Source organism: Erpetoichthys calabaricus, chromosome 10, assembly GCF_900747795.2.
Source record: "Erpetoichthys calabaricus chromosome 10, fErpCal1.3, whole genome shotgun sequence".
Lineage (NCBI taxonomy): Eukaryota > Metazoa > Chordata > Cladistia > Polypteriformes > Polypteridae > Erpetoichthys > Erpetoichthys calabaricus.
Window position 1 is genome coordinate 656,121 of NC_041403.2, and position 24,315 is coordinate 680,435.

General features: G+C 52.4%; 3 protein-coding genes across 7 annotated transcripts in view; 1 reads left to right on the plus strand and 2 right to left on the minus strand.

Moving 5' to 3' along the window:
• The window catches only part of ralgps2 (Ral GEF with PH domain and SH3 binding motif 2), a 78,245-nt gene that overhangs the window by 5,512 nt on the left and 48,418 nt on the right, over positions 1 to 24,315 (minus strand). For 2 of the 5 annotated variants that reach the window (XM_051933252.1, XM_051933251.1), the window contains exons 10-20: positions 6,867 to 7,004; positions 6,691 to 6,781; positions 6,530 to 6,597; positions 6,227 to 6,362; positions 5,892 to 6,043; positions 5,565 to 5,619; positions 5,345 to 5,413; positions 5,037 to 5,142; positions 1,112 to 1,204; positions 723 to 828; positions 547 to 638 (exon numbers count right to left, since the gene is read on the minus strand). In XM_051933252.1, the coding sequence (XP_051789212.1) occupies positions 547 to 638; positions 723 to 828; positions 1,112 to 1,204; positions 5,037 to 5,142; positions 5,345 to 5,413; positions 5,565 to 5,619; positions 5,892 to 6,043; positions 6,227 to 6,362; positions 6,530 to 6,597; positions 6,691 to 6,781; positions 6,867 to 7,004 (1,106 nt within the window). The remainder of the gene's footprint in view (positions 1 to 546; positions 639 to 722; positions 829 to 1,111; positions 1,205 to 5,036; positions 5,143 to 5,344; positions 5,414 to 5,564; positions 5,620 to 5,891; positions 6,044 to 6,226; positions 6,363 to 6,529; positions 6,598 to 6,690; positions 6,782 to 6,866; positions 7,005 to 24,315) is intronic. The other 3 variants (XM_051933255.1, XM_051933253.1, XM_051933256.1) reach the window with 2 other exon arrangements.
• On the plus strand, positions 7,153 to 23,417 carry angptl1a (angiopoietin-like 1a). Its single transcript, XM_051933257.1, has 5 exons — positions 7,153 to 7,313; positions 20,292 to 21,136; positions 21,869 to 22,062; positions 22,244 to 22,514; positions 22,845 to 23,417. Exons 2-5 carry the CDS (start codon positions 20,329 to 20,331, stop codon positions 23,030 to 23,032), a joined length of 1,461 nt encoding a protein of 486 aa, XP_051789217.1. The 5' UTR covers positions 7,153 to 7,313; positions 20,292 to 20,328; the 3' UTR covers positions 23,033 to 23,417.
• The window catches only part of mmachc (metabolism of cobalamin associated C), a 139,289-nt gene continuing 135,205 nt past the window's right edge, over positions 20,232 to 24,315 (minus strand). The window contains exon 5 of the mRNA XM_051933266.1: positions 20,232 to 20,245. The gene's annotated coding sequence lies outside the window, so the exon portion shown is untranslated. The remainder of the gene's footprint in view (positions 20,246 to 24,315) is intronic.

Here is a 24,315-nt window from a genome sequence, read left to right on the forward strand (position 1 = left end):
TGTCAGCTACGAGGTGACGGGACCGACGTGCTTACCGCTGGAATTAGGGAATCGACTTTACAATCAGTTCAACATGAGGACATGGACGGAAACGCCAAAGCCTTTCTTCACATGCTGGCCAAGAGTTTGGTGGGAGCTTTGAGGACCCTCAAATACCTACTCAACGCTCGTGGAGGTTGAAGGCCTTGTTCTCATCAAGACTGCTCTAATGCTCTTTCAAGAAAAGCTACAAATGAAGTACTAGAAAAACTTATTATTATGAGAGTTTGCCGGATGAAAATGTCTGGAAATGCAGTGACGGTGGAGTCGAGAGGACATCGCCCGTTTCTGTCACCACTTGATGCTCTGCTGTTGTTTTGGTCATCTTCTGCCACTCTCTGAATGGGTCAAGGCCTCGGCATGCTATATAAAACTATATTATTACGAATAATATTGATTTTTTACCAAATTCCTGATAACGTGAGGCACATTCCGTGCATTTGCCGTATCGCACATGTCTACCTGTGCATTCTGGGAAAAGTCACGGCCCTGCTGGCCCTCCATTACCTGCTGTCTGTTGCTTTGGCAGGCAGCGCTCAGGTGCTTGAACCACAGCATGGCGTTCATTCTGTTCCCAGCCTGGTACTTGTAAGAGTTTCCTACGGGTAAAGACAACACTGGTCAGCACAAGCGGCTCTCGCTCTTGCCCACGAAGCCCAGCACTTCAGACCACCACGTCTTACCATGCTCAGAGTCAGTCAGCAGAAACAGGTCTTGGTGCTCAGGGTCATCGGCCATTACTGCCATCCATCCAAGCACAGACATGCTCTTACTTGAGGTGGACTTGAACTGTGGAGACACACGGGCAGCAGCGTCACACAGGAGGTAAAGGAAGCCCCCTGCTTTCCCACTAAGCCAGGTCTCCCCCCCCCCCACGACATCAGGCCTGACCTACTCCACCCCCAGTTTCCCCATTCACGTCAAAGCTGACTCCCAAAAGTCCGACCCTGCCCTGCCAAACTGCCCAAACCCTGGACCTCCAGGTGACATCATCAGCTTGTATGGAGGAACACAAGGTGGGCAAGGCAGGCGGGCGGGCAGGCATAACGGGGCGGTTGGTGCTCGCACTTACGTGCTTTCTCTCTGTAGCCTTCAGCGACTTGGCTGCATAGTAGAAGAGCTGAGTCCCACACAGGGCCACCCAATACTTGGTCCAGGAGGCCACCTGCAGAAGAACGAGAAGAGCCACACGATCACTAATCGACGAGCAAGATGGCGATGACGATGACAATGAAAAGCTAAAGCAGCCATCTACTTTTCAAGCTGGCATGCCCTGTCATCGGTCACCACCTTCTCTAGAAGACGTTCTTCACTCCCTCCCATGTGGAGTCTTGGTTAAGGCCGTCAATCCCCCACCATTAAGGTTTGGATGTCCATATTAAAAATGATTCAAAATTCAAATCTGCTCCACTGTAGGTCCAAAGCTCTGTTTGTCATGTGGCCGTTTATTATTTTTATTTTAAGACGCGTAGCGCTTATCATTTCCTTGGTTTAAAGAACAGCAGGTCATAAGAGGCGCCATCAGACGAACGTGACACTCCACAGGCCACCAAGTGAAGGACTTTAGTGACCTTGAAATCTCGACTTGACAGATGCTCGATGGCCTGTTCTTGTCACCATGGCTCTAATGGAGGACAGCCTTGAATGCGCATTGAAAGCCAGACTGGGTCGCTCAGAATTGCTTAAACGCGTCAAAACGTGGCCATTACTTTTAAATAGAAAACCCCACCAGCTGTGGGGCTCCTTGGTCCTTGAGCACAAAGAACACTTTAATATAAGCTGAGGTGCTTCAGGGGCTTATTGGTCTGCTTCACCAAGAAAGTACACCTGACACTGTGATGGTCTTCAACGAGCACTTCCTCCACAATGCTGAACAAGTGGACAAGTGTGGTGGTCCCCTTACAGAAATGCTGCCATAGGCCTGCTGACATGTGATGGCATGACAAGCAGTTGTCCCCCCGTCTACCTGCATGCCTCATACCTGATGTATCATCGAGTAAAGCAAAGCAAGCTTGACAAGAGATCAGGTATTGCTTATTCTAGAAAGATCTTCTGAAATGGCCTGGACCTGTTCATTGGGACCCCTAAATAATTAAACGTTAGGGATTTTTCAAACTTGCCGTTTTCTTGAATTCGTTTCACTAGTCATTAAAATGGAGAAAAGTCACCACCCTGCCATTTGGTGTCACTGTGTCCCCCACACTGAAAATGGACCATACAGAGCCAAGGAGATCAGAGACAAGCACATGAAGGGCAACAGCCAGAAGACCACCATCTCCCTGTGACAAACATTACCAAGAAGGTGAAGGTCCATGGGACTGTAGCCAGCAGAAGGGGCAGAGGGACAGTGAGAATGGCAGACAAAGTGCCAAGGACAAACAGGCCGAACTCCAAGTGTCTGATGGCGCCATCCATCGCTTTTATGAGTGACAGTGGGCTCAAAGACCTAAGAGGACCCCAAAACATACAAAGCCAGACTGGAATTTGCTAAAATGCATACTGACAACCCACAATGCATCTGGGAGGATTGTCCTTTGGACAGACCAGACAACACTGGAGCTTTCTGGAACGTCACATCAGCTCTGTGACCGCAGATAAGAAAGACAAACAGCAGCCGACCAACCAGTGAAACATGGTGGAGACTCAGCGATGTCTGGGGGCACTCTGCTGTGTCCGGCTTGGGGCACCTGGAGTCTGTGCAGGGAACAATGAAATCTCAAGACCAACAAGACATTCTGGTGCCAAACGTCAGAAAACTCAGTCTCAGTCACAGGTCATGGACCCTCCAACAGCGCTAAAAGCCCCCAAGAATGGCCGAGAACAAAACATAGGACTATTCTGAAGTGGCCTTCGAGGAGCCCCAATTTACATCCCATCAAGCATCTATGGAAAGAACTGAAACACACCGTCTGGAGAAGACCCCAGCTGGAGCAGTCAGCTCAGGACGAGTGGGCCGGTGGGGGCCCCACGCTAATTTATGTATGCTATGTAGTTAGGGGCCGCAGTGCACCGCTTTGCCCAGGGAGCCCTGGTGCTGACATCTCATGGAGACCTCCAGGAATCGCCTGTGTGCAGGTGCTGCAAACTCTAAAGGCTGTGTAGCAGTATATTAGGTGAGGGGTCCCATAGGTTTGTTTTTGTGCAATTATTTGAAATATTCTGTTGTGTTTGCTCTGAGGATGATGATGGAGAAGTAGAGAGAAGGTCAGAAGGAGTTGCATTGCGTCTTTGTGGACCTGAGAAAGCAGATGACAGGGTGACTGAGAGTAGCTGTGGTATTGTATGAGGAAGTCGGGAGTGGCAGAGAAGATACGTAAGAGTGGCACAGGATATGTACGAGGGAAGTGTGACCGTGGTGAGGTCTGCGGTAGGAGTGACGGAGGTGGAATTACATCAGGGATCGGCTCTGAGTTCTTTCTTATTGTCAGTGGTGATGGACAGGGTGACAGACGAGATTAGACAGGAGTCCCCGTGGACTGTGATGTCTGCTGATGACATTGTGATCTGCAGTGATAGTAGGGAGCAGGTTGAGGAGACCCTGGAGAGGTGGAGATATGCTCTAGAGAGGAGAGGAATGAAGGTCAGTAGGACCACCAAGACAGAATACGTGTGTAAATGAGAGGGAGGTCAGTGGAATGGTGAGGATGAGGGGAGTAGAGTTGGTGAAGATGGATGAGTTTAAATACTTGGGATCAACAGTACAGAGTAATGGGGATTGTGGAAGAGAAGTGAAGAAGAGAGTGCAGGCAGGGTGGAGTGGGTGGAGAAGAGTGTCAGGAGTGATTTGTGACAGACGGGTATCAGCAAGAGTGAAAGGGAAGGTCTACAGGACAGTAGTGAGACCAGCTATGTTATATGGGCTGGAGACGGTGGCACAGGGGACAGAGCTAGAGGTGGCAGAGTTAAAGATGCTAAGAGTGGCACTGGGCGTGACGAGGATGGACAGGATTAGAAATGAGGACATTAGAGAGTCAGCTCAGGTGGGACAGTTGAGAGACAAAGTCAGAGAGGCGAGATTGCGTTGGTTTGGAGAGATGCTGAGTATATTGGGAGAAGGATGCTAAGGATAGAGCTGCCAGGTAAGAGGAGAAGAGGAAGGTCTAAGTGAAGGTTTATGGATGTGGTGAGAGAGGACATGCAGGTGATGGGGGTGACAGAGCAAGATGACGAAGACAGAAAGATATGGAAGAAGATGATCTGCTGTCACAACCCCCTAACAGGAGCAGCCGAAAGAAGATGATTTGAAATATTCTGTTGAATCAAAACTCGAAAGCAGATTCGGACGGGTGCCAATGACTTTTGCCAGTTTCAAGTTATTTTTCGTGGAGGGGTGCCAACACATTGGCCACGTGTGAAGCAGGACCATTCAGACTCATTTTACAGGATGTTTATTAGGCTCAAGAGTGCGATGTTCAAACAAGTCCCAAGAAGCACACGCTAGCGAGTCCGTGTTTAAAGCGAGTAGAGGACAGATGGGGTAAATAATCAGTGCGGGACGCCAGCCGAGCGCAGCAGTGATGGAGTAACAGACAGGATTCAGGCTAAACGGGGTCCGCTCCTCCTTCACAGACGTAACCAAGTAACCCCAAGTTGCATCTTTCATTATGCCACCTACAGACTGGCCACATGTGTGACACCACATACTGCCTGAGGGAGCCCAATGTGCTTGAAAATGCTCTCCAAAATGCCAATCTTACAGCCAAGTTGTCCCGGCCTGTCACTAATGAGAGAAGAGGCCAGCTGGCAGCTACGATGACCTGGAGTGGGATCTCAGGACCCCAACAACGCCTTTACAAATCTGCTCTTACTGTAAGTGGTGCCAAACTGCATTGTGAGGGGGTGTGCATATGCAAGAAGGAGACGGCCCCCCATTTTAGTGTACCACCAACCTGCTTGCCTGTCCCTGTCACGGGGGGGGGGGCGAGATCTTTATGGCGTGTGCCCACTCGCCTTTCTAACTCCTCTCAGCAATGCACTCTGGGAGAGGAGCAGCTTACCGTGGGCTTCTTTCCTTCTTTCAGCAGAGTCTTCCTGCGCAGGACCCCCTGGATCGTGACTGCTCCCGGATACAAGTGTATCGCCAGATCCTCGGACTCCGCTGAGCTGGAGGGACACAACAACCACCATTAGACAAGGGTGCGGCAGTACGACGGCAAAGCCATGGACTCTGGAGCCGCTTGGCGAGGCTCCTTGTAGGTGTCGGCAAGCCCTCCACGGACCCCCAAAGAGGACAGACAAGATGATGAAGCCACACACACCAGTCAAGGACAGAGGCCACCACCAAAACGAGGCAGAGGAAGAGTACCTGCTGGCTTTCAGGTGTCCTCGATGGGGGATTCTGGTGACGGGGCCAAGGGAATGATAGAAGCGGTTCCTGTTGGATTTTAGCACATTTTACACGGAATGAAGGCAGGCGCTCGCTCGCTCGCACACACATGACAAACGGGGCGTTCGGCGAGAGACGGGCCTGTGAGCGCAAGCCCAGGACCCCGGCCCACCGCACTCGTGCCTCACAGAATGTTTACCTCTCAAAGGCCGGCCAGGACATCTCCTCGCTGAGCTCAGATCCTTCGCTGCTGCCTACACAGACAGAACATGTCTGTTAATTACATGCGCCCGGCCCGTCCAGGTGCTGCTATCCCACAAGGCTTCGGGGCCAGTCATTCAGCTTGCTGTGTGCCCCCCCCCCCCCAAGCTAAATGGCTGCTGGCATGCGCCCAACCCCCCCTCCCTCCCTCGGGCCGCTGCTGGTGGTGAGGGCGAATCGCCAATGGAGATGCCAACAGGCCCGCACCCTCTAGAGGCAATCGGAGAGCTGGACAATGGGGGGTCCGGCATGCAATGGCGATTACCTAGCGAGATGCCACTGGACAGAGTGGAGCTCTCAGCTTGGCCCCGAGACGGGGTGTGGCTCTCCATCACGCTATCGTCCAGCAGGTGGCGAGAGCCCGCGTTGGGGAAGGTGGCGCTCTTGAACTCCACCGTGTTCATCTTATGAATGAAGCTGGGAAGAGAGACAGAGAGGGCACCTCAGTGACAACGTGGGCCAGCCTGCCAGTCCAAAAGCTCGACCCTAGAAAAGGCGCTAGGCGACTCTCCGGAAGTGGGGGTGGTCCAAGAGATGGGCGGGCATGACGCCCATGATTTCCGTAAAGCCGCATCCTCAAATGTAGCATTTGGTACTAACTTGTATCCCAGGCTGTGGCATTTCCTGTGCCCATAGGGGAGTAGATTGCGCGGTGAGGGCGGGGTGGAGGGTACCAGGGTTCCTTCTGCTGCCGGGTTCCGCCGTCCGCTCTGTGGAGAGGCAGCTGCCTCTGGACCTGCGGGGACAGGAGGAAAGAAAGTGAGACGGAAGAGAGTCGTGCCAGCTTTGTGAGGACAGCCGGAGGAACGGGTGAGGGGGGGCAAAGATGTCCACCCAGCAGTGCACGCGTTCACACAGACAGAGTCAGAAGCCCCCTTGACACCCCCGCCACTTGAGGCTCACCCAGCAGATCCTCCCGGGAGGCAGTTGGGCGTGGTGTGCTGGTGCCAGGCTCAGTCTTCAGGGACAGCCTGCAAGAGATCAGCAGGGAGGTAAAGGACCACACACTCAGCATGGCACAGGCCACCCACTACATGCCCAGGCCACACGTCGGCCTCCCTTACTTGTAGTTCTCGTCCTCCACAAACTTTTGCAGCTCCTCGATGTACTGCACCGAGTTGAGGTACTTCTGCACGTGCGGCAGGAGGGGGATGTCTAGGAGGGGAGAGCACAGGGTGGGTTAAGGGCGGCCCGTGGCACCGGCGCGCTGCTGCTAGAATCCCCATAGCCGCTCGCTTACCGTACTGGCAGGAGCGCTGCAGATCCGAGATGATCCTCAGGATGTTGTTCATCAGGTTGGAGCGCTGCTCATTCTCGAGGATGCTGCCGGTGGAGGGGTAGGCCGAGTCGATGTAGGTCAGGTCCGACAGGTAGATCCCTGCAAACAAAAAGCCCCGGACGCGAGAAGGTTAGTGCCACTGTGTTCTCCAGGAATGTGGGATGTCAGGCGTGAGGAGGAGGAGGAGGAGGAGGAGGAGCTTCACTCGTGTGACATCAGCAGTGGGCCGAGCTGCCAGATCCTCTTTTAGAGAGGAAGCTGTGATCCCAAGGAAGCGATCTCAACCCTGCCTGCCTGCCGCACCTCATCTGGACTCGACCCGCACGGACAAGTGACGCCATGGCCCCCGTCACCGAAGGAGTGTGAGTGGCCGAGAGAGAGAGAGAGTGAGAGAGACGTGGACACCAGGTGGGTGCTTGCGAGCGTGACGAGCGGCAGAATCTCAAGGGCTGTGGTGACACGGGGTCTTCGGCGGTCCACACACACGTCCGTCACTTACGCGGAAGGGCCGTTCTTTTGGACACGAGGAGCATGCACCCCCCCCCCCCCCCCCACAGGCGTCGTCCACAAACTCGCAGGCTGTGCTCAAACACACACACACACACATGGCGCTAATTCAAAACACATGACCCCACAACGTGCTCAGAAGCCGTCCAGTTTGTTTGTGTAGCCAGCGAGCGACTCGTGGTGAGGAATTCCAGAGGCTCCGCCCCACTGCGCCTCACAATGCCCACCTTATTACAGGCAGCACCCACCCAACCCTGGAAAAGGTACCCCGGCAGGTCCGAGGGAGGGACGGCACGCAAGACCCCTGCTCCGTGCACAAAGGCCCCCTTCTCCCGTCCACATCGCCCGCTCACAGGTCACGTCGTGTTAAGCGAATTAGCAAGTGGATCAGGAGCTCCGGCGCAACCCAGACGACACATTTGGCAGCGGCGCGCGCGCACATCTGGGTAGTGAATTAAGCCGCGCTGTGGCCGCACGCCAGGGACTTTGCATGTAAGCAGACATGAGAGCATCTGAAGACAGATCTCTGGCACACCTCGATACAGGGCAGGCATGGCGACGGGAGACACTTGGAGAGCGTGGCGAGGAGTGGCAGGGATGGCGCATGAGCGCTCGCAGTCACAGACGCAAAACCGCATCCAGAAATGGCACAGGCAGTGAGAGCGAGGCGGCAGCCAAATGTTTGTTAGGCAACTCCGAGTTTTATGGGAGCAAACAACAGCGCGGTGGGGTCAGGGGGGAGCAAATTACCTAAGCGGACCCCGAGGACAGGCGTCACATGACGGGACGCTTCGCATGTTGGATTAGTAAGAATGTTAACTGAGCTCCCCCCCCCATTGTGAGTCAGGCGAGTTTTACACAAAAATAACAGGAAGTTCAAATGAAGGCAAACCGACTTGACGTCAACTCTCGTTGGCAGCTGAACCCCAAATCTAACGACTAACGAGGGTCGCGAAGGTAAACGCATGCTAAACGGGCATCAACGGCCCTGAAAAGGGCACACCGCACAGATGGTAAATGAAGACAGCTGGAAATTCACTGGAGTGGGCGGTGCGGCCAGTGCTGCCAGTCTAGTCATTCAAACCAAACAGAGGACCCTGACAGTGTCCACCTCTGCCAGCTTGTGCTTGGGTAACTCTGATGACCCGCTAGGAGCAACACAAAGACACAGGCAGAGGGCATCGAACTCTGTGGGCCTAGCAGATCTCCGTGCCACCCCTGTGCCCACAGAGGCCGTGATGGCGCAGACTTGGACGTGGCGCCCGCACCCCAGTTTGATTTCGTTTCATTGGCAGCGTCATTTGATGTTTCCAAGTGTTTGTATTTCAACGCTCCACTGTCTGCCTCTTGTCTGTGTGGTCTGCTCCATTAATGAATAATGAAAACTAACAACAAGCCGGGCAGACCACCGGGCAGCTGGCACTGCAGCTACTCCAGGGGCAGATGGAGGACAGAACCGAAACACCTGGCAAAGCGTAAAATCACAAGGATGATGGGAATCCGTAAGGAGATCTCCGCGTGACGCCTTCACAGAGTCCTTCTGTGGATTTTCGCAGCTTTGTCCTAAAATCGTTTCCATTCATTCCCGTCATGAAGCCACACTCAATACCCCAGAACGGTATTTCAACACAGGACATTAGAAATGGATTCCAAATCAAACACCCTGGCACGCCTCAGTCTGCGGATCATCGCTCAGATGTTTCTACACCTCGGCCGTCGTGTTTGAAATTTCTTGACGGGTCCAGCTGCAGACCTCCGCCGCACCGCGGATCAGGACAGCCAATCAGATTGCAGGTTTGTGTGTCAGCAGGGCAGGTGTCATCGAGTGGTCTCCCGACAGTAGACTGTACGTTGGGAACTGCCCTGGTGCTGCTCCTCACTTTCACGTTTTTAGTTTCAAAATCTGAACACACATACCAAGGACACCTTCGGTGAAAGAACCCAAACTAAGTGACAGCCTCTGTAAAGCCGACGGACCCCCGTATCCCCGGGGTTCAGCTCTCGGGACTTTCAGAGCACAGGGTGGCACGAGTCACGAGCGAAGTGCTCTTCTTTGGTGACGTTTTGAGACACCCATAGCCATCGTGGCTGGTCCGTCAGAAATGAGCACCCAGGACAACAACATCCTCGGACGGCCTGAGCACACCCACAACTGGCGACGCGACTTCTCAACATCGCACAGCATCTGCCCAGCATTAGTGTCGGGACCGCCACTCGTCACCCGTGCAATGCCACCGCGACAGTGAAGCATGGAGGCGACAGCATCAAGCTGTGGGCCTGAGAGACTCGACAGGCTGGAGGGAAAGCACAACGCCGAAAAGTACAGAGAGACCCTTAAGGAAACCTGCTCCGGACCCCAGACAGGGCCAAAGGGACGGTGGTCCTACAGCCAGCTCTGTGAAAATAGCCGTCCCCCTGACAGAGACCCAGAGGGTCTCCAGGGAAGAATGGCAGAGACTCCCCAAACCCTGGTGTCACGTCAGACCCCAGAAGACTCCAGGTGGGCATGGGGGGCTTCAATGAAGTTCTGAGGAAGGGGGTCTGAACACTCATGCGTCGATGCGAGATTTCACAACTTTTTATTGGCAATACATTTGCTAAAATGTCCGATTTCGCTTTGCCGAGTGTGGTCTGATGTGGAAAGTCGTGACTTGAAATGAGTTCAGCAGCGGGCGGCCGCAGACCAGGGGGTCCAAAAACTCCCTGAACGGGTGGGCACACTCTAAATCGACGCGGCCCAACTTATCTTTGTAATTTCTACATTGACCCCCAAAAACACACAAACTGGGAAACGACAGCTTCATTAGTCGGGCCCTTTTGGGCACCAAGACCGAGTTAGTGGACCCCTGCATTGTGCCAGTTCAGTCCTGCTGCCCCTCGGTGGCTGGTTACCATTACAGACTGGGTATGTGACCTCTGGCTTGTATTTGTGTTCGTCTTTGGAGCTTTATGGTCATTTCTGCCACTAACTGCTGTTCATCATAACCACCCTACTTTTTATAGCGCCTTTCCAATGCCCAAGGTGCTTATTAAACAGTAAAAGAGTTTAGCAGTCTGTGCCCTCTGACCTGCCTGAGGTCTTACAATAAAGGAAACATGAACTCAGCTGTGACTTAGTGAAACATCTAAAGTTAAGGCAAACTGACCAACGTCCACACGTCATGCGGGCACCCATGAGGCTCAACTCGTCAAACAAGGAGATCAGTTACGGGTACAATGGGTGCGCTGAGTGTAACACTGACAGGAACAAAATTGGGCAGCCGCTGGGCTTGAGAAGCGCCTCACACCGGTGGGCATCGACTCCAACTCCTTGAGGAGGAAGCTTTCTCCACAACTCAGGCTGGCACAGAACTTTCTGGGAAGCTGCACAAAAATCACTCGCTTGGTCACTGGCATTGACCGCTGGCACAGCGGGACCCATGAGCAAAACTCGGCCAAAGTCTCTGAACGGGAAATCACGAGTGAGGGTCACCAGCAACAGACGGTAGTGGAGGAGGAAGAGGAGGAGGCTGGGGCCTGTCAAATACAAGTGTGTGTGTGTGTGTGTCAGTGCAGCAAATGTTGGCACTGTAACCCTCAAAAAGAAAAAGTCCTTTTGGTGATTAAATTACGAGGAAAGCAGAGGGTAACATGTCACCCCGTATTGGTGATAACACATAAATGGATACGACACCTTTGACCCCAACTGCCCCCAAGTCATATAAGTGTGTGTGTGTGTGTTACTACAGAACTATTAGGTTAGACTAAAAAACATTTGCACAGGTGGTGCACATCAAGTTATCTTCACTAAAGGCCTCTTCTGAGAACGGACAGGTGGCACATCCCTCATGTTGGCCGAGTGCTCAAACACTTTGAGATTCTTCTTTTTTTTGGTATCACCCGGCCATACCGCACACCAACACGCACCTGCTGGGTCAACAAACGAGAGAACGGGGAGGGGACCACCGGGGACGGGCAAGGCTATGGTGGACATTCAACTCCTTGGATGACACTTCATGTGACTTGTAGTCGGAGGGCACATCAGAGCGGGCCACGCCAGTTCACACAGCCGAGGGTCACTGCCCACATCACCTACACCGACCGACTGACCGCTGACCTTCTATTGCACAGTCATCCTCAGTCCTGAGCCAGCGCCGCACAAAGGGGTCACAGGCCACAATTTCGCTCCTTTGTTGTTTGTTCCTCTCCATTGTTTTGTGAAGACCTCAGACGGGCGACGTCCTCTTCAGTTCACGAGGTCCAAACCCGGCGTGTCTCTTAGTCCTCTTAGTCCCCCAGGTGGGCACCCATTGGCTGTCGGCTCTCCCTCACATAGAGACCACTCGTACGACTTGAGACAAAATCAAACATGCCAGACTTTAGTGGGGGCGTCAGACCTTCAGGTGGGCAACAGCCTCCAACTCACTAAGACCACATAAATAAAAGCTACGGCTGGAGAAGTCACGTCATGCCGTACAATAAAACGGGAAGAGTCGACGGGAGCCGTTCAACAAATCCCATCAGGCCAACAAGAACTAAAGACTGGCATGAGTGTTGAGAGTCAAACCGCCAGGTGGCCTCCAAAAACGAAATCTAACTGAATACCCGGTGAACGGACGGACTGTGAGTGAAGACCACCGCAGACTAACAAACGGCCTCTCGACTTCAGCCCACCAGGGTGGCAGCTTTTCATCCCCCCTCCCAGTTTCCCTCCAATTGATCTTCTTGTTTAATTCGCTCGCCATTCTGCATTTACCAACGTGCACGTGTGGCACAGCGTTGGGCTCTCAGCGCTCTTTTCTCTTTCTCTTTGAAGTTTGCTCCCTTCATTTTATCCTAATAATGGCGACTAACAAGAAGCAGAGCAGAGCCGGGGTAGAGGGCAGTGAAATTCACACGGGTGGCACGGCGCTGGCACTCTGCAGTATGGAGGTGGTGGGTTTGCTGCATGGGGAGCATTCTGAGTAGCACTATATAAATGTAAAGAATTATGATGATGATGATGATGATTACTAAGGCTGAAAGCCCGCAGCACCAGGCCCTTGACATCGGGGTGGCATCCCGGAGGGCCGCAGCGGCTTCTGCTCCAGCCATTGTCTTCATTTGGAACCAATTAGGACTTTTGCTTTCAAGATGAAGAGCTTTAGGATTACAAACGCACTCCTCCTTGACCAGCAGCCAAACAGATGAGCAGGTAATTGAAGCCACTTGTATCTGCCAGTCGAGACCCAAAATGAGGGGCAAAGTGAACCTGCCGAGCGCTCAGACAGCCCACCCTCTCAGACTTCAATAATGTGCTCCATTAAGATAATTTCACTTCCCATTAAAAACGCTGGCCTTCCAGGAGGGTTGGAGACCACCGATACGCTGTGGCTGGCTGGCTGGCTTTGCAGCCCCTTATTGTTTGGCTGCAGGGAATGGAAGAAAGAAACAAAAAAGGAGACAAAACCTTAAAAAGCACTGCAATGAAAACGAAGGCAAAGGAAGTCGGTGCCATCAGCAGCAGCAATTGGTTACTAATGAAGAAAATGGCTGGCATGAAAAACACATGGGGTCCGATTTGGACGTCCCTGCAGCAGTGTGTGCTCCTACTAAATAACGGCTTAAAGAACCGGACCACCAGGAATTAAATAAAAAACAAAAAGACCACCAACTGATCTCCTTGCGACACTTCAGTCAAATCCAGCAGGCCCACTTTGGACGTTTGTGATGTCAGGCCCTGTGAGGCAGACCCCACGGAAGTGCTGGTCGTCATTATTGAGGTACAATGAGGTGACCAGACCCCCACAGACAACGTTACGGCAAAATGTCAAGGACTCCCACGTTTGTTAGGACCGCAGGGCACGACGAGAAAAACAGTCGAGCAAATGGAACAAAGAAAATGTCTGGCTGGGATACTGGGAAGAGGGGGGCACGGAGAGTGGGGGTTTAGGCCACAGGGGGGCCGGGGACTGGTAATGAAAAGCGCTGGTCTGTGGCATTTGCACTGCATTAAACTATCAGTCGGCCGGCCACAAGTGACAATACAGTGCCCTGTAACGGGACGAGATGGGCAGGCCGTGTAAGGAAGGCATCGGGGCTGCCAGTTCACCTCCAGATGCCTGCTGAAAAGGCGCTATACACGATGAATACCCTCTGCTGGTTTATCTTGCACTATTTGTCCACATTGTTATTAACATTTACACAAAAAACCTTCAACTGACTACCCACCCGCCCAATGGCAGGGCCTCGACTCAACTCGGAGACTGGGTGCCGGCCTGCCAGAGGGCACAATCACACAAATGCAAGCTCCGAGTTGCCCCATCACTACCCAGAGCGCACCGAGTGAAAGGGCAGCCAGTCGAGAAGGTTCAAGCACATGTACGTCAAATGCGAGTGACACTTCTACAAAGACACCTTCTCTAAAATGTGAAGAGTCTGTACCAAAATCAGAGGCGGCTGTGCCATACTTACGAGGGTATGTGGTGTCGTGACGTCAGACCCCTGGTTCGCTCCTGGACTTCTAGCTGGCGCCACGATTTCTATTTCAAAGCGCACTTGGAACCACAATCGTTCCCACATTTGCCCAACAAACAGTAATGGACATGCCCTCTGCTTTGTGCCAGCCTCCCAGCTAAGCACTGTCGACACTTGTAGGTGTCACAAAAGGATGCATCACCTCGGCCCACAGGGGCGTTGACTCAGATTCCCGTATTTGATGTAGTTGGCAGGAGCAGTGCCATGCTGTGCCACACTAACCCAGCGTGTCACTCATTCTTCTCTGCTTAATGTCCATCAAACACGGCATCTGGGCACAGCGTGCTGGACCAACTGCGGGCTGACGGTCGGACCCCTCTAGCTGAGTAATTTATGCTCATCTCCAGTCTTTACACTCTCCATGCCTGCTGGAATCATTTGTTTCCAAACCCGACATTACCCGTAATCACGGGTACCTCGTTTGCCATACTCAGAGTAGGTACAGACGGCCTACCCTCTGTGCTGCACGGCGTTTTTTCTATTTCTCTTCTCCATAGGGAGCATGAGGCAAGGACTTTGAAATACTGCAGTATGCCTGCTGGACCCGTAAGGCTGCAGGTGACGTAGCGTCAAGGCTGATGGCTCACGCCAGGCTGCCATGCCGGTCCAGCATTGTCAGCCTCCCTGCCACACAAACAGCTTAAGCTGAGGTGACATGCGCTCAGTGTCACTGAACACATCAGCATCAGTGGCCTCCTGACTGTGACTGGCGCCCTCTAGTGTAGGCACGGACCTGCATAGGACCAAAGCGTCAACAGAGTGCCAGCGTGGGCCACGAGACCTACACTGTCACTCGAGGGTGACATTCTTAGACATCTGTCACGGTTTAAAACAATGCATTGTGCTTTTCATTCCAACAGATGGTGCACACAACCAACACTATAACCTAATAAAGGAAAATTTAAATAAAAGAGGACTAGAAATGAAACATTATCGACAGGGAAAGTACTAGCGCCCCTGGAGCCCATGGTCTGATCACGGAGGCCAGCGTGCCCTCTTCACGGCTGTTCATGGAGTTTATTTTCAATCATGTATTCCTGCTCTCCCTTTGCTACATCATTAAGGGTGGATCAGCAGAATGCTTCACTCTATCACCCTTTTCTATTTCCTATTCACATTTTCCTTTATTAAATTGTGAGTGTCACTTTATGTGTTACCTCATTCACACAGCTTTTGGTGTAGCAAACATCCGTCCATCCATCATTATCCAACCCACTATATCCTAACTACAGGGTCACGGGGGTCTGCTGGAGCCAATCCCAGCCAACACAGGGCACAAGGCAGGAAACAAACCCTGGGCAGGGCGCCAGCCCATCGCAGTAGCAAACAACAGTATTAATGTTTGCAATGTGCCATCTGTTGGAATGAAAGTTCAATGTACTGTAAAACAAGCGTTACAAAGTGCATTCCAACAGATGGCGCAATGCAAGGATTAACCCTGCATTAGCCAAAGAGAGGGGAACTGCCGAATGGACAGAACTCGACTCCCAATGCTCACTCCGGTCCGACTCAAACAGTGCCGCCACATCATATTAACTCACGCCAACTACCCCGCCGATGCTTCCATTACAAATGATACCAACCCCTCTGGTTTTATTGTGCTCTCGTCTTTTCAAAAAGAAACCTCTCTCAATGCAAAGTAAATGACTCTCCGCAGATACCTTTAAATCAAAGCCTAAATTTGGCCGCTCGAGCGCACATTCAGCCCCCCTGCCATTCAGAGGCGCTTGCTGCCACAATTACTGCTTTAAGGCTTTTTGGGCCGGGCGTCTGCCAAATGTGCGATGTTGGCCCGTCGTCCTAACTTGGATATCACATGAGGAGCAGACCCTGCTACCTGGTGGGGTGGCGGTCAGCAGTTTCTGTGACCGTCACGTCCCTGCGGACGTCTCCCTTACAGTAACCCTGCTCCCTTCCCACAGCAGGTGGGCACCCTGCACCTTCCATTGTCTTTTTTAACTGTAATCCCCTGCACGTCCATCCCTGCGGCACAGTGCCACTGCAGTGGCCACTCCCAGTTACGGAGGCAGCGTTTTGTAATAAACGGCAGCTCAAACTGGCCTGGGCATGAGGACAACCTTGACCATTCAGCCCACCGAAGCTCGTCAATCCCCTCCACTTCACTTCTCATCAGCCGAGTTCTGGAGGTCCTCACAGCCCTGCTGACCCGAGCACCAGTGACAGGATTCCATGTCGGTCCCCGTGTTCTTGCTAAACGCACTTTAAAAAGAGACGGCGGGGGTCCACTGGACTGACTCCCCACTTGTGTCCCCCCACCCCCTTAACCTGCACTTGCCTAAACTGAAAGGTTCGGCTCCTGCCGGCTTCCTTTACGACTCACAGTCCTGCTGCTCGCTCTGCCACGTCTCTTTGGTAGTTTGGAGACTAGCGCTGCCAACTTCAGAGGGGAGGCCTGGCTGCAGTGTCACCTCCTCTGACTTGTCAGGGGGAAAGCAGGACCCAACATCCTGTGGCATCAATCGTCTGTCTGGGTGTAGACAGTGCCACGCGACTCTGAGCCAGGTGCTGCTCCTATTGTCCAGTCAACACACACACACACACACACACTCACCCTAATTCCACCTCACTTCTCCATCATCGACGTTGACATGCGCAGCACAGCTAAGCTTCTGAGCTCATCTGGCGTAACAATCCGACGTCATTAAACTGTGCAAAACAAAACTGTCACCATCAGAAAAAGAGCAACGACACCTGTGATCACCGTCTTGTGCTTTAGACATGCGCTTCGTCAACTCATCTCTAGCTGTCAGCTCCTGGACTGCACATACGTGTCACCCTGAGCCCTGTGAGGGGCCGTCATTCCGCTCCGTGTGCTTCTGGGTGACGACGACGAATCAGGGATTTTAACATCAAGAAGTTCTGCGGTAGGACCCTCGTGTCACTTTCAACACGTCACCTCCCACTCTCGAGATTAGCTCCGCATGTTCGACTATTGAGACGGGAGACTCGCCCGAGCATTGGGCTCTGGAAATTTCTTTTATGGCCTGGAGTGTGAAGTAAACACGAGCAGAGGGGGCCGAGTGTGACGGACAGGCGCAGGGCACAAACTCCTAAACGGGAATGCGGTTTACAAGGCCACACCATCGGGTCATTTGGGAAGACATCTACCTGTGATGATCAGGACTCTCAGAGGCCAATAACTCGATTTCTCTCAGCAGAACTTGGCTCTCCGTGACATTTTAGAAACCAGGGAGGGTCCTGTGAACAATCACTCGGCCCGTTGTTCCATTTGCTCACATTCAGCTTCATTGTCCACACGTCTGCCAAGTCCTTCAGTACTCACACAGCTCTCCGCTCGATGACCAGTCCATTAGGGTCAGCCCACCAACAGGCCCAGTTTGGATGGGTGGGTGTCCTTGACCAGACGCTCTGCACATTCCTCGATTACTGAGGAGGCAGTAAGTGAGAGGAACATTTATCACTGCCTCCAATGTGTGTCACCGTTAACCCCGACGTCCAACTAGGTGACCAGTGACTACTAAACACAAACACACCGATGACAAGCAGAGGCTTATGGGGGCTCAAGCAGAGCACCTCAGGCGCAGGGGGCTGAGTAATCTGGCAAGCACAAGATGTCAGTTTTTGGCTCCGAGACCCCCGATGATTAATCACTCATTGTGTTCTTGTGAAATCACCGCAGGTTTACAGGCCATTACTGTCCCATGTGCAGAGCTCTCCGAGATTCAAACGTGAATGTTTATTATTAACGTGTCGCCAGTCATCAGCCCACCATGATTAATGAGTAGAGGTGCCTCACCTCAAAACCAGCAGACCCAGAGGAGGACACACTGGTGGAGACTGGGAACATGCATACTGTGAACCCCAGACTACTTACTGTGAAGGAGTGGGCCACCAGTGCCCCCCACTTCAGTCTACATGTTTATCATTACATGCGTACAACACACAATACAGGTCAATTATGAGGAGATGAAGACAAAGATGGTGAAGAGCTCTCGGCAATCTGTGTGCTTGAGTGGCAGAGGGGTCCTATTAATGTGTGGCATACAGAGGCTGTGAAATTCATACTACATACAACACGTCGCCGCTCGCTGCCAATCTGTTTAGAGGGCAGAACTGCCTACCTCAGAACTTGTCTTTACTGCACCTCCAAAACTTCAGAACGCATTTGTTACAAATTCATACAACAGTCAGTACACGTAACTTTACAGGGTGGGGGGAACGAGAAGGGCTAATGGCAATGTATCTATATGCATGACAACCCACTGGGCGGGGCTAAACAGGTTTCTATGCCTGAGTGACAGTATGACAGGGCGGAGCTAAACAGGTTTATATGCATAAGTGACAGCCAACTGGGTGGGGCTAGACAGGTTTAAATGCTTGAGTGACAGTATGACAGGGCGGAGCTAAACAGGTTTATATGCATAAGTGACAGCCAACTGGGTGGGGCTAAACAGGTTTATATGCTTGAGTGTCAGGTGATGGGGCGGAGCTAAACAGGTATCTATGGTCTGTGTAGCGAGTCCCATGAACTTCTAACTTGTACGTGCTAATGGTGGAATGGCCAACAGCAGGAGGCAGCTTGATGGCCGAGGTCTCCAGCACCCTGAACAAATCCAACTCCTATTATGGGCGGCACGGTGGCTCAGTGGTAGCACTGCTGCCTGGCAGTAAGGAGACCTGTCTGGATTTGCTTCCCCGGGTCCTCTCTGCGTGGAGTTTGCATGTTCTCCCCGTGTCTGCGTGGGTTTCCTCCCACAGTCCAAAGACATGCAGGTTAGGTGCATTGGCGGTCCTAAATTGTCCCTAGTGTGTGCTTGGTGTGTGTGTGTGTCCTGCAGTGGGCTGTCGCCCTGCCCGGGATTTGTTCCTGCCTTGCGCCCTGTGTTGGCTGAGATTGGCTCCAGCAGACCCCCGTGACCCCATGTTGGGATATAGCGGGTTGGGTAATGGATGGATGGAAATCCTATTATGGGATATCATCTCCTGTTGACTTCTGCTCTGTACTTGTCATATTCCTATTGTACTATTGTATTGTATTGTATTGTATTGTTGTGTGTATTGTGTTGTATTGTATTGACCCCCCCCCTTTTTTTTTTATTTTTGACACCCACTGCACACCCAACATACTTTGAATGGGGTCTCTGCTTGAACTGCCTTTCCCTACAAGTGTCTTTTTGGGAGTTTTTCCTTGTCTTCTTAGAGAGTCAAGGCTGGGGGGCTGTCAAATGCGGGGTCTGTTAAAGCCCACTGCAGCACTTGTGTGATTTTGGGCTACACAACAGTAAATTGTATTGTTTTGTACTCAACGTGCCACACCGTGACACTTTTCCCCACTCCATGTTTAGTGAGCAGACTTGCCTCACCGAGGAGGAGGAGGAGGGGCTATCAGTGGTGCTTGATTGGCAGCCGACTGGGCGGGGCTAGACACATTACTAGCTCCTCATTGTCCAGCTGGCATTATCAGAGCCCAGTGAAACTGTCCCTTTCAGGTGCCAATGGACTTACAAGACGTCGTCATCATTGGTGTGTGTCAGTTACCTCACAGTGAAGACGAAGATGGAGTGAAACACAACAGAAGGGTAACTTTAATCAGCCCAAGAATTTCTGCAATGCATTTTATCGTAATAACAATCTACGCCTAGTGCTCATTAACCCGATGCCGCAAACAAGGAAGCAACATCAAGTGACAGGAAATTGACGGGCAGAGAAGAAATGCAGCAAACGGCAAATTAACAAGAGAATAAACTAAACTTCCAGCACATCAGACCCAGCGGGTAATGTGAAGCAGCGCACAAGTCAGCTGGCCAGCCGGCCGGTAAGGAGAGGGCTAAACAAAGGCGGCCGTTCTCGGCAGCTGCAGATGGCGTCAGGGCCTGGCACGGCTCTCCCCGCACATCTTCCCTCCCTCCCTCTTGGGCTCACATGTGCACGTCGATGGCATCTGACAGGCTTCTCAGGCCAAATGAAGGCAGCAGTGGCGGCCTGGCAGACGCCCGCGACTCGAGCATGTTCCTGAAGACCACTGGAGGCGGGGGTCTCGCTCTCCTCTCTCTCTGTTCCTTTTCTTGTTGTTTACAAGTCTTATATATTGTGATAAATGACATTTCTAATTCAAGCGTCTGGAAGTCTGGGCACCAGATGTGGAAAGTGTGGAGTTTGGGGCCGGAGCCGGGGAGCCCTCCTGTACGGTGTGGTCTGGCAAGTCTCCCTCTTGGTCCGTCTGTGTGTCTGTCCAGCCCAGCTCCACACGGAGGACCATCACGCATGAGCGGCCCCCCCCCCCCCCACCATTTTCCATTCTCTACTTTATTTTTTAACTTTTTTTTTTTTTTCATGTTAGCTTGGCGCTCTTCACCCTAACAATTCACCATTGTCTGTTTTTGCCCTTTGTTCTCCCCTCAGATACCAAAGTCCCCCGGCTACCTAAAAGCACCGAGCCATGCGTGCCCTGCTGTGGACCACCCTGTCAATAGTCTGCCTCTCAGCTCTGGCCGAGAGCAAGCAGGCACAGCAGGCCACCAGCAGGAGGCGAGCCCGCGCCGCAGACGAGTACGAGGTCAACAAGAAATGCTCTTACACCTTCCTGGTTCCCCAGCAGAAAATCACTGGACCCATCTGTGCCAACTCCAAGGGGCCGACGCTCGAGAAGGACGGGGTGACCAAGATGGACTTGGAGAACGTCAAAGATGTGCTAACCAAGCAGAAGCGGGAGATGGAGACCCTGCAGCTGGTGGTGGACGTAGACGGCAACATCGTCAACGAGATGAAGCTGCTGAGGAAGGAGAGTCGCAACATGAACTCCCGGGTGACCCAGCTGTACATGCAGCTGCTGCACGAAATCATCCGCAAGCGCGACAACTCCCTAGAGATCTCACAGCTCGAGACCCGCATACTCAACGTCACCTCAGAGATGTTCAGAATGGGCAGCCGCTACAAGGAGCTGGAGGCTCACTACTCCGCGCTGGCGGCCCTGGTCAACAACCAGTCCATAATGATCTCCATGCTAGAAGAGCAGTGCATGAGAACCTTCAACAAAAAGGACCTCCCCGTCATGCCACCTCTGGTGCAGGTGGTGCCACCAAACAACCCTCACAATAACCACTACACCAGCATCCTCTATGGGAGCAATGAAATCCAGAGGGACCAAAACCCAGCATACCCTCAGGAACAGGAGATGGTCCTCAACAAGTCCCCAACGGGCAGCCCCATTGGGATCCCTCCAGTCCTTATCACTGTCAACACAGACGGTAGGGCCAATGGAAATGGGGGGGGTGGGGGGATGGCTCAAGGTAAAGCACCAGTCCAGGTGGGCTTAGAGGAGGTCCTGTGGGCACTTGGTGAGCCGAGAAGACCCAGGCATTGCTCAGTCCCTTGTCCCATTAAGGGATGGGCCCTAAGGGGAGCACATGCTGTGCAGTTTAGGTAGGCAGCCAGCCGAGTTAAGATTAGGGGCTGACCATGCTGCCCACTGACAGGCACAGCTGGACTGGGGATTGGCACCCGAGTGGTTAGCTGCAATGCAAGCAATGCCAGGCAAGCTGTAAAGACGTCACATAGATGTGTTTGATTGGAAGAAGATCAGTTATGACATCACAGCCAGTGTTAAAGACAACACAAGCAGAGCCCGCAGTGGCCCTCTGGGGACACACTGACACAAAAGCCTGGTGGCCAGTTTGGGCGCCACTCAAGAACAAAGTGACAGGTGCAAACAATCAGCTAAAATAATAAATCACCCCAAGAAGCTCAAGGCTAAGGCGGCTGCTATGCCAGGATGGCACTTGGCAGACGTTGCAGGGTTAATCACCTGGGAAGTCACTAGCATTAAGGCTGCTAGCCGTATGTGTGCCAAATGACAGCGCCCCCCCCCCCCCCCCCCCAACATAAAACACTTTCCACCTGGCACTGCAGGGGCAGTAGAGAGGACATCCTGCATGCCCCCTAAATCCTCTCACAGATCATTTATGCCTTCTCTTCCGCAGGCCCCTTCAAGGACTGCTACCACGTGCGCAATGCCGGCTACGCTACCAGTGGCATTTACCTGGTGAAACCGGAAAACAGCAACAGCGTAATGCAGGTGTGGTGTGAGCACGGCTTGGACAACGGGGGCTGGACGGTCATTCAGCGCCGAATGGACGGATCGGTCAACTTCTTCAGAAACTGGGAGAACTACAAGGTGACAGCAGTCTGTAGACCAGTAGGACGTCCGTCTGTCTGTCTGTCTGTGTGTCTGTCTGTGTGTCCAATGAAATGAAAGGGAAGTGACGGCAGTCATGACTTGACTGGCTCTGTGTGTGTGTGTGTGTGTGTGTGTGAAATGTCCGTTTGGGTGATGGTTCTCTTCGGGCTCCTTTCAGAAAGGATTTGGGGACATAGACAAGGAGTACTGGCTGGGCCTGGAGAACATCTACAGCCTCACCAAGCAGGGCAGCTACCGCCTACTCATCGAGCTGGAGGACTGGACAGACAAGAAGGTGTACGCCGAATACAGCAGCTTCCACGTGGAGCCCGAGACCGACTACTACAGGCTGCGGCTGGGAACGTACCAGGGCAACGCTGGCGATTCCCTCATGTGGCATAATGGCAAGCAGTTCACCACGCTGGATCGGGATAAGGATGCTTACTCAGGTATGGCATTGCAAAAACACGCGAGCAGCTGAGGGTATGGAAATGTCTGCTCAGGATTCTGAAACTGCAGCCAGAAGGTTAATGGAGTCGGGGGAGGGGGGTTTGGGGGGGGGTTTGGGGGGGGCAGGCTTGGGGTGAAGAGCTCGAGTTTGTGTCACTGCCCGTTAAGATGGCATCTTAACCACACAAGTCGTCTCACCCGCGGTCTCCAGCTTTGACTGACTTCTCAGCACACTGGCACGTACCTGATGTCCCCCTCGACGTCACCACGGCTCTTCTGCAATGTCGCGCCACGCCTCTCACGGTCCCCCTTTTTGTTTCCTTCGACAGGTAACTGTGCTCACTTCCATAAGGGGGGCTGGTGGTACAACTCCTGTGCAAAGTCCAACCTGAACGGAGTCTGGTACCGAGGAGGCCACTACCGCAGCAAATTCCAGGATGGGATCTACTGGGCCGAGTACCGAGGAGGCTCCTACTCCCTGCGGAGAGTTCAAATGCTCATCCGGCCTATTGACTAAAGCTGCACGCTGCTGTGTATATAAAGCCTGCCTCTTTCTTCTTGATTTACGCACACTAGCAGGTGAAAGTGTTCTGCTCCTGGGCTGAGGCGACTCCCTGCATGGAGGGTGCGGTGCGGGCACCTTGGCAGCAGTTCTGACCAGCTGCCGCTTACAAACAGCCCTCATCAATGCCACCCGAAATCAGTACCTGAGGCTGCAAACAGGAAATCGAGAAAAAAAATAAAAAAAAACCCGACCCCCTGCCACTTCTCATTTTAGCTACCTGCATGTGAAAGTCGGAGAATCCTGGGGACCAACCCAGCTGTGCGCACAGTCATCATGTTGCCTCAATGGTTTTCCCAATTATGTCTTGTTAAAATAATTAAAGAGTTAAATATTTTTACATTAGACTGTTATATCGGAGGTCCCACTATACTACTCGTGAGCCTCGGCGATGACACCTGGGCAGGGAGGTCCCAATGGGCACCACCCTTTACTCAACAGATATGAGGGGGCACGATGGCAGGGCTGAACTTACAGCACAGAGGTAAGTTGTGTAAGCTCCACGTGACATCATTTTATACCAATCAGGAGATCTCTGCCAATCTCATGGGATAACGCAGATCGTGAAAGAGTTAAATCCTCTAGGAAAAAACGTGATCATGTGATCGCACCGCTGCCATCTTGGAAAGTCGGACACATGAAAAAGATAAAATTCCCCTCACACCTGCCAGCAGACGGGCGGTAAATCCGAGTCGGAAATTCCACAGGAACTTGGGGGCCAGCAGTCGGACCACTTGAACTCACTGAGCTGAGCGCTCCCCTTAGTTAAATAAAAACGTTGTATAATAATAATAATAATAATAATATTATAGGTGATGAATATTTAATTCCTTCAGTTTGCTCGGCATTTTCACAAAACCAAAATACAACTTATCTTCAATCTCGTAGACCAAGTAAAATCCGAGTGGAAGTTCACGCAAATGCCCAGAAGTGGGAGCTCTAAAAGCACCGACAGCGCGCCAACGTCACGAAGACCCTGTGCTAAAACGTAAAAGGACATCTGTCACCTGTCACGTCACTTGGCGGTGCTGAACGGGGACACACAAGGAAACGTCGAAGCGGTGTGCTTACATTGGAATGACACTCTTTCAACTGAATGAATCACTGTGCTGTGAAAAAGTATTTGCCCCCTCCCCACAGTCTCTACTTTCTGACAGTAAATGTCTTCAGGTCCTCAGACAAGATGTAATGTTAGGTGAAGAGAACCTGAGGAAACAAACTTTCTAGTCTATATTCAA

Bases quoted from the DNA above. Each gene is read 5' to 3' on its own strand.
- angptl1a (XM_051933257.1), top strand. From the start codon at position 20,329: ATGCGTGCCCTGCTGTGGACCACCCTGTCAATAGTCTGCCTCTCAGCT. The intron at 21,137-21,868 runs GTAGGGCCAATG...TCTCTTCCGCAG, and splicing joins TATCACTGTCAACACAGACG to GCCCCTTCAAGGACTGCTAC. The intron at 22,063-22,243 runs GTGACAGCAGTC...GGCTCCTTTCAG, and splicing joins GAAACTGGGAGAACTACAAG to AAAGGATTTGGGGACATAGA.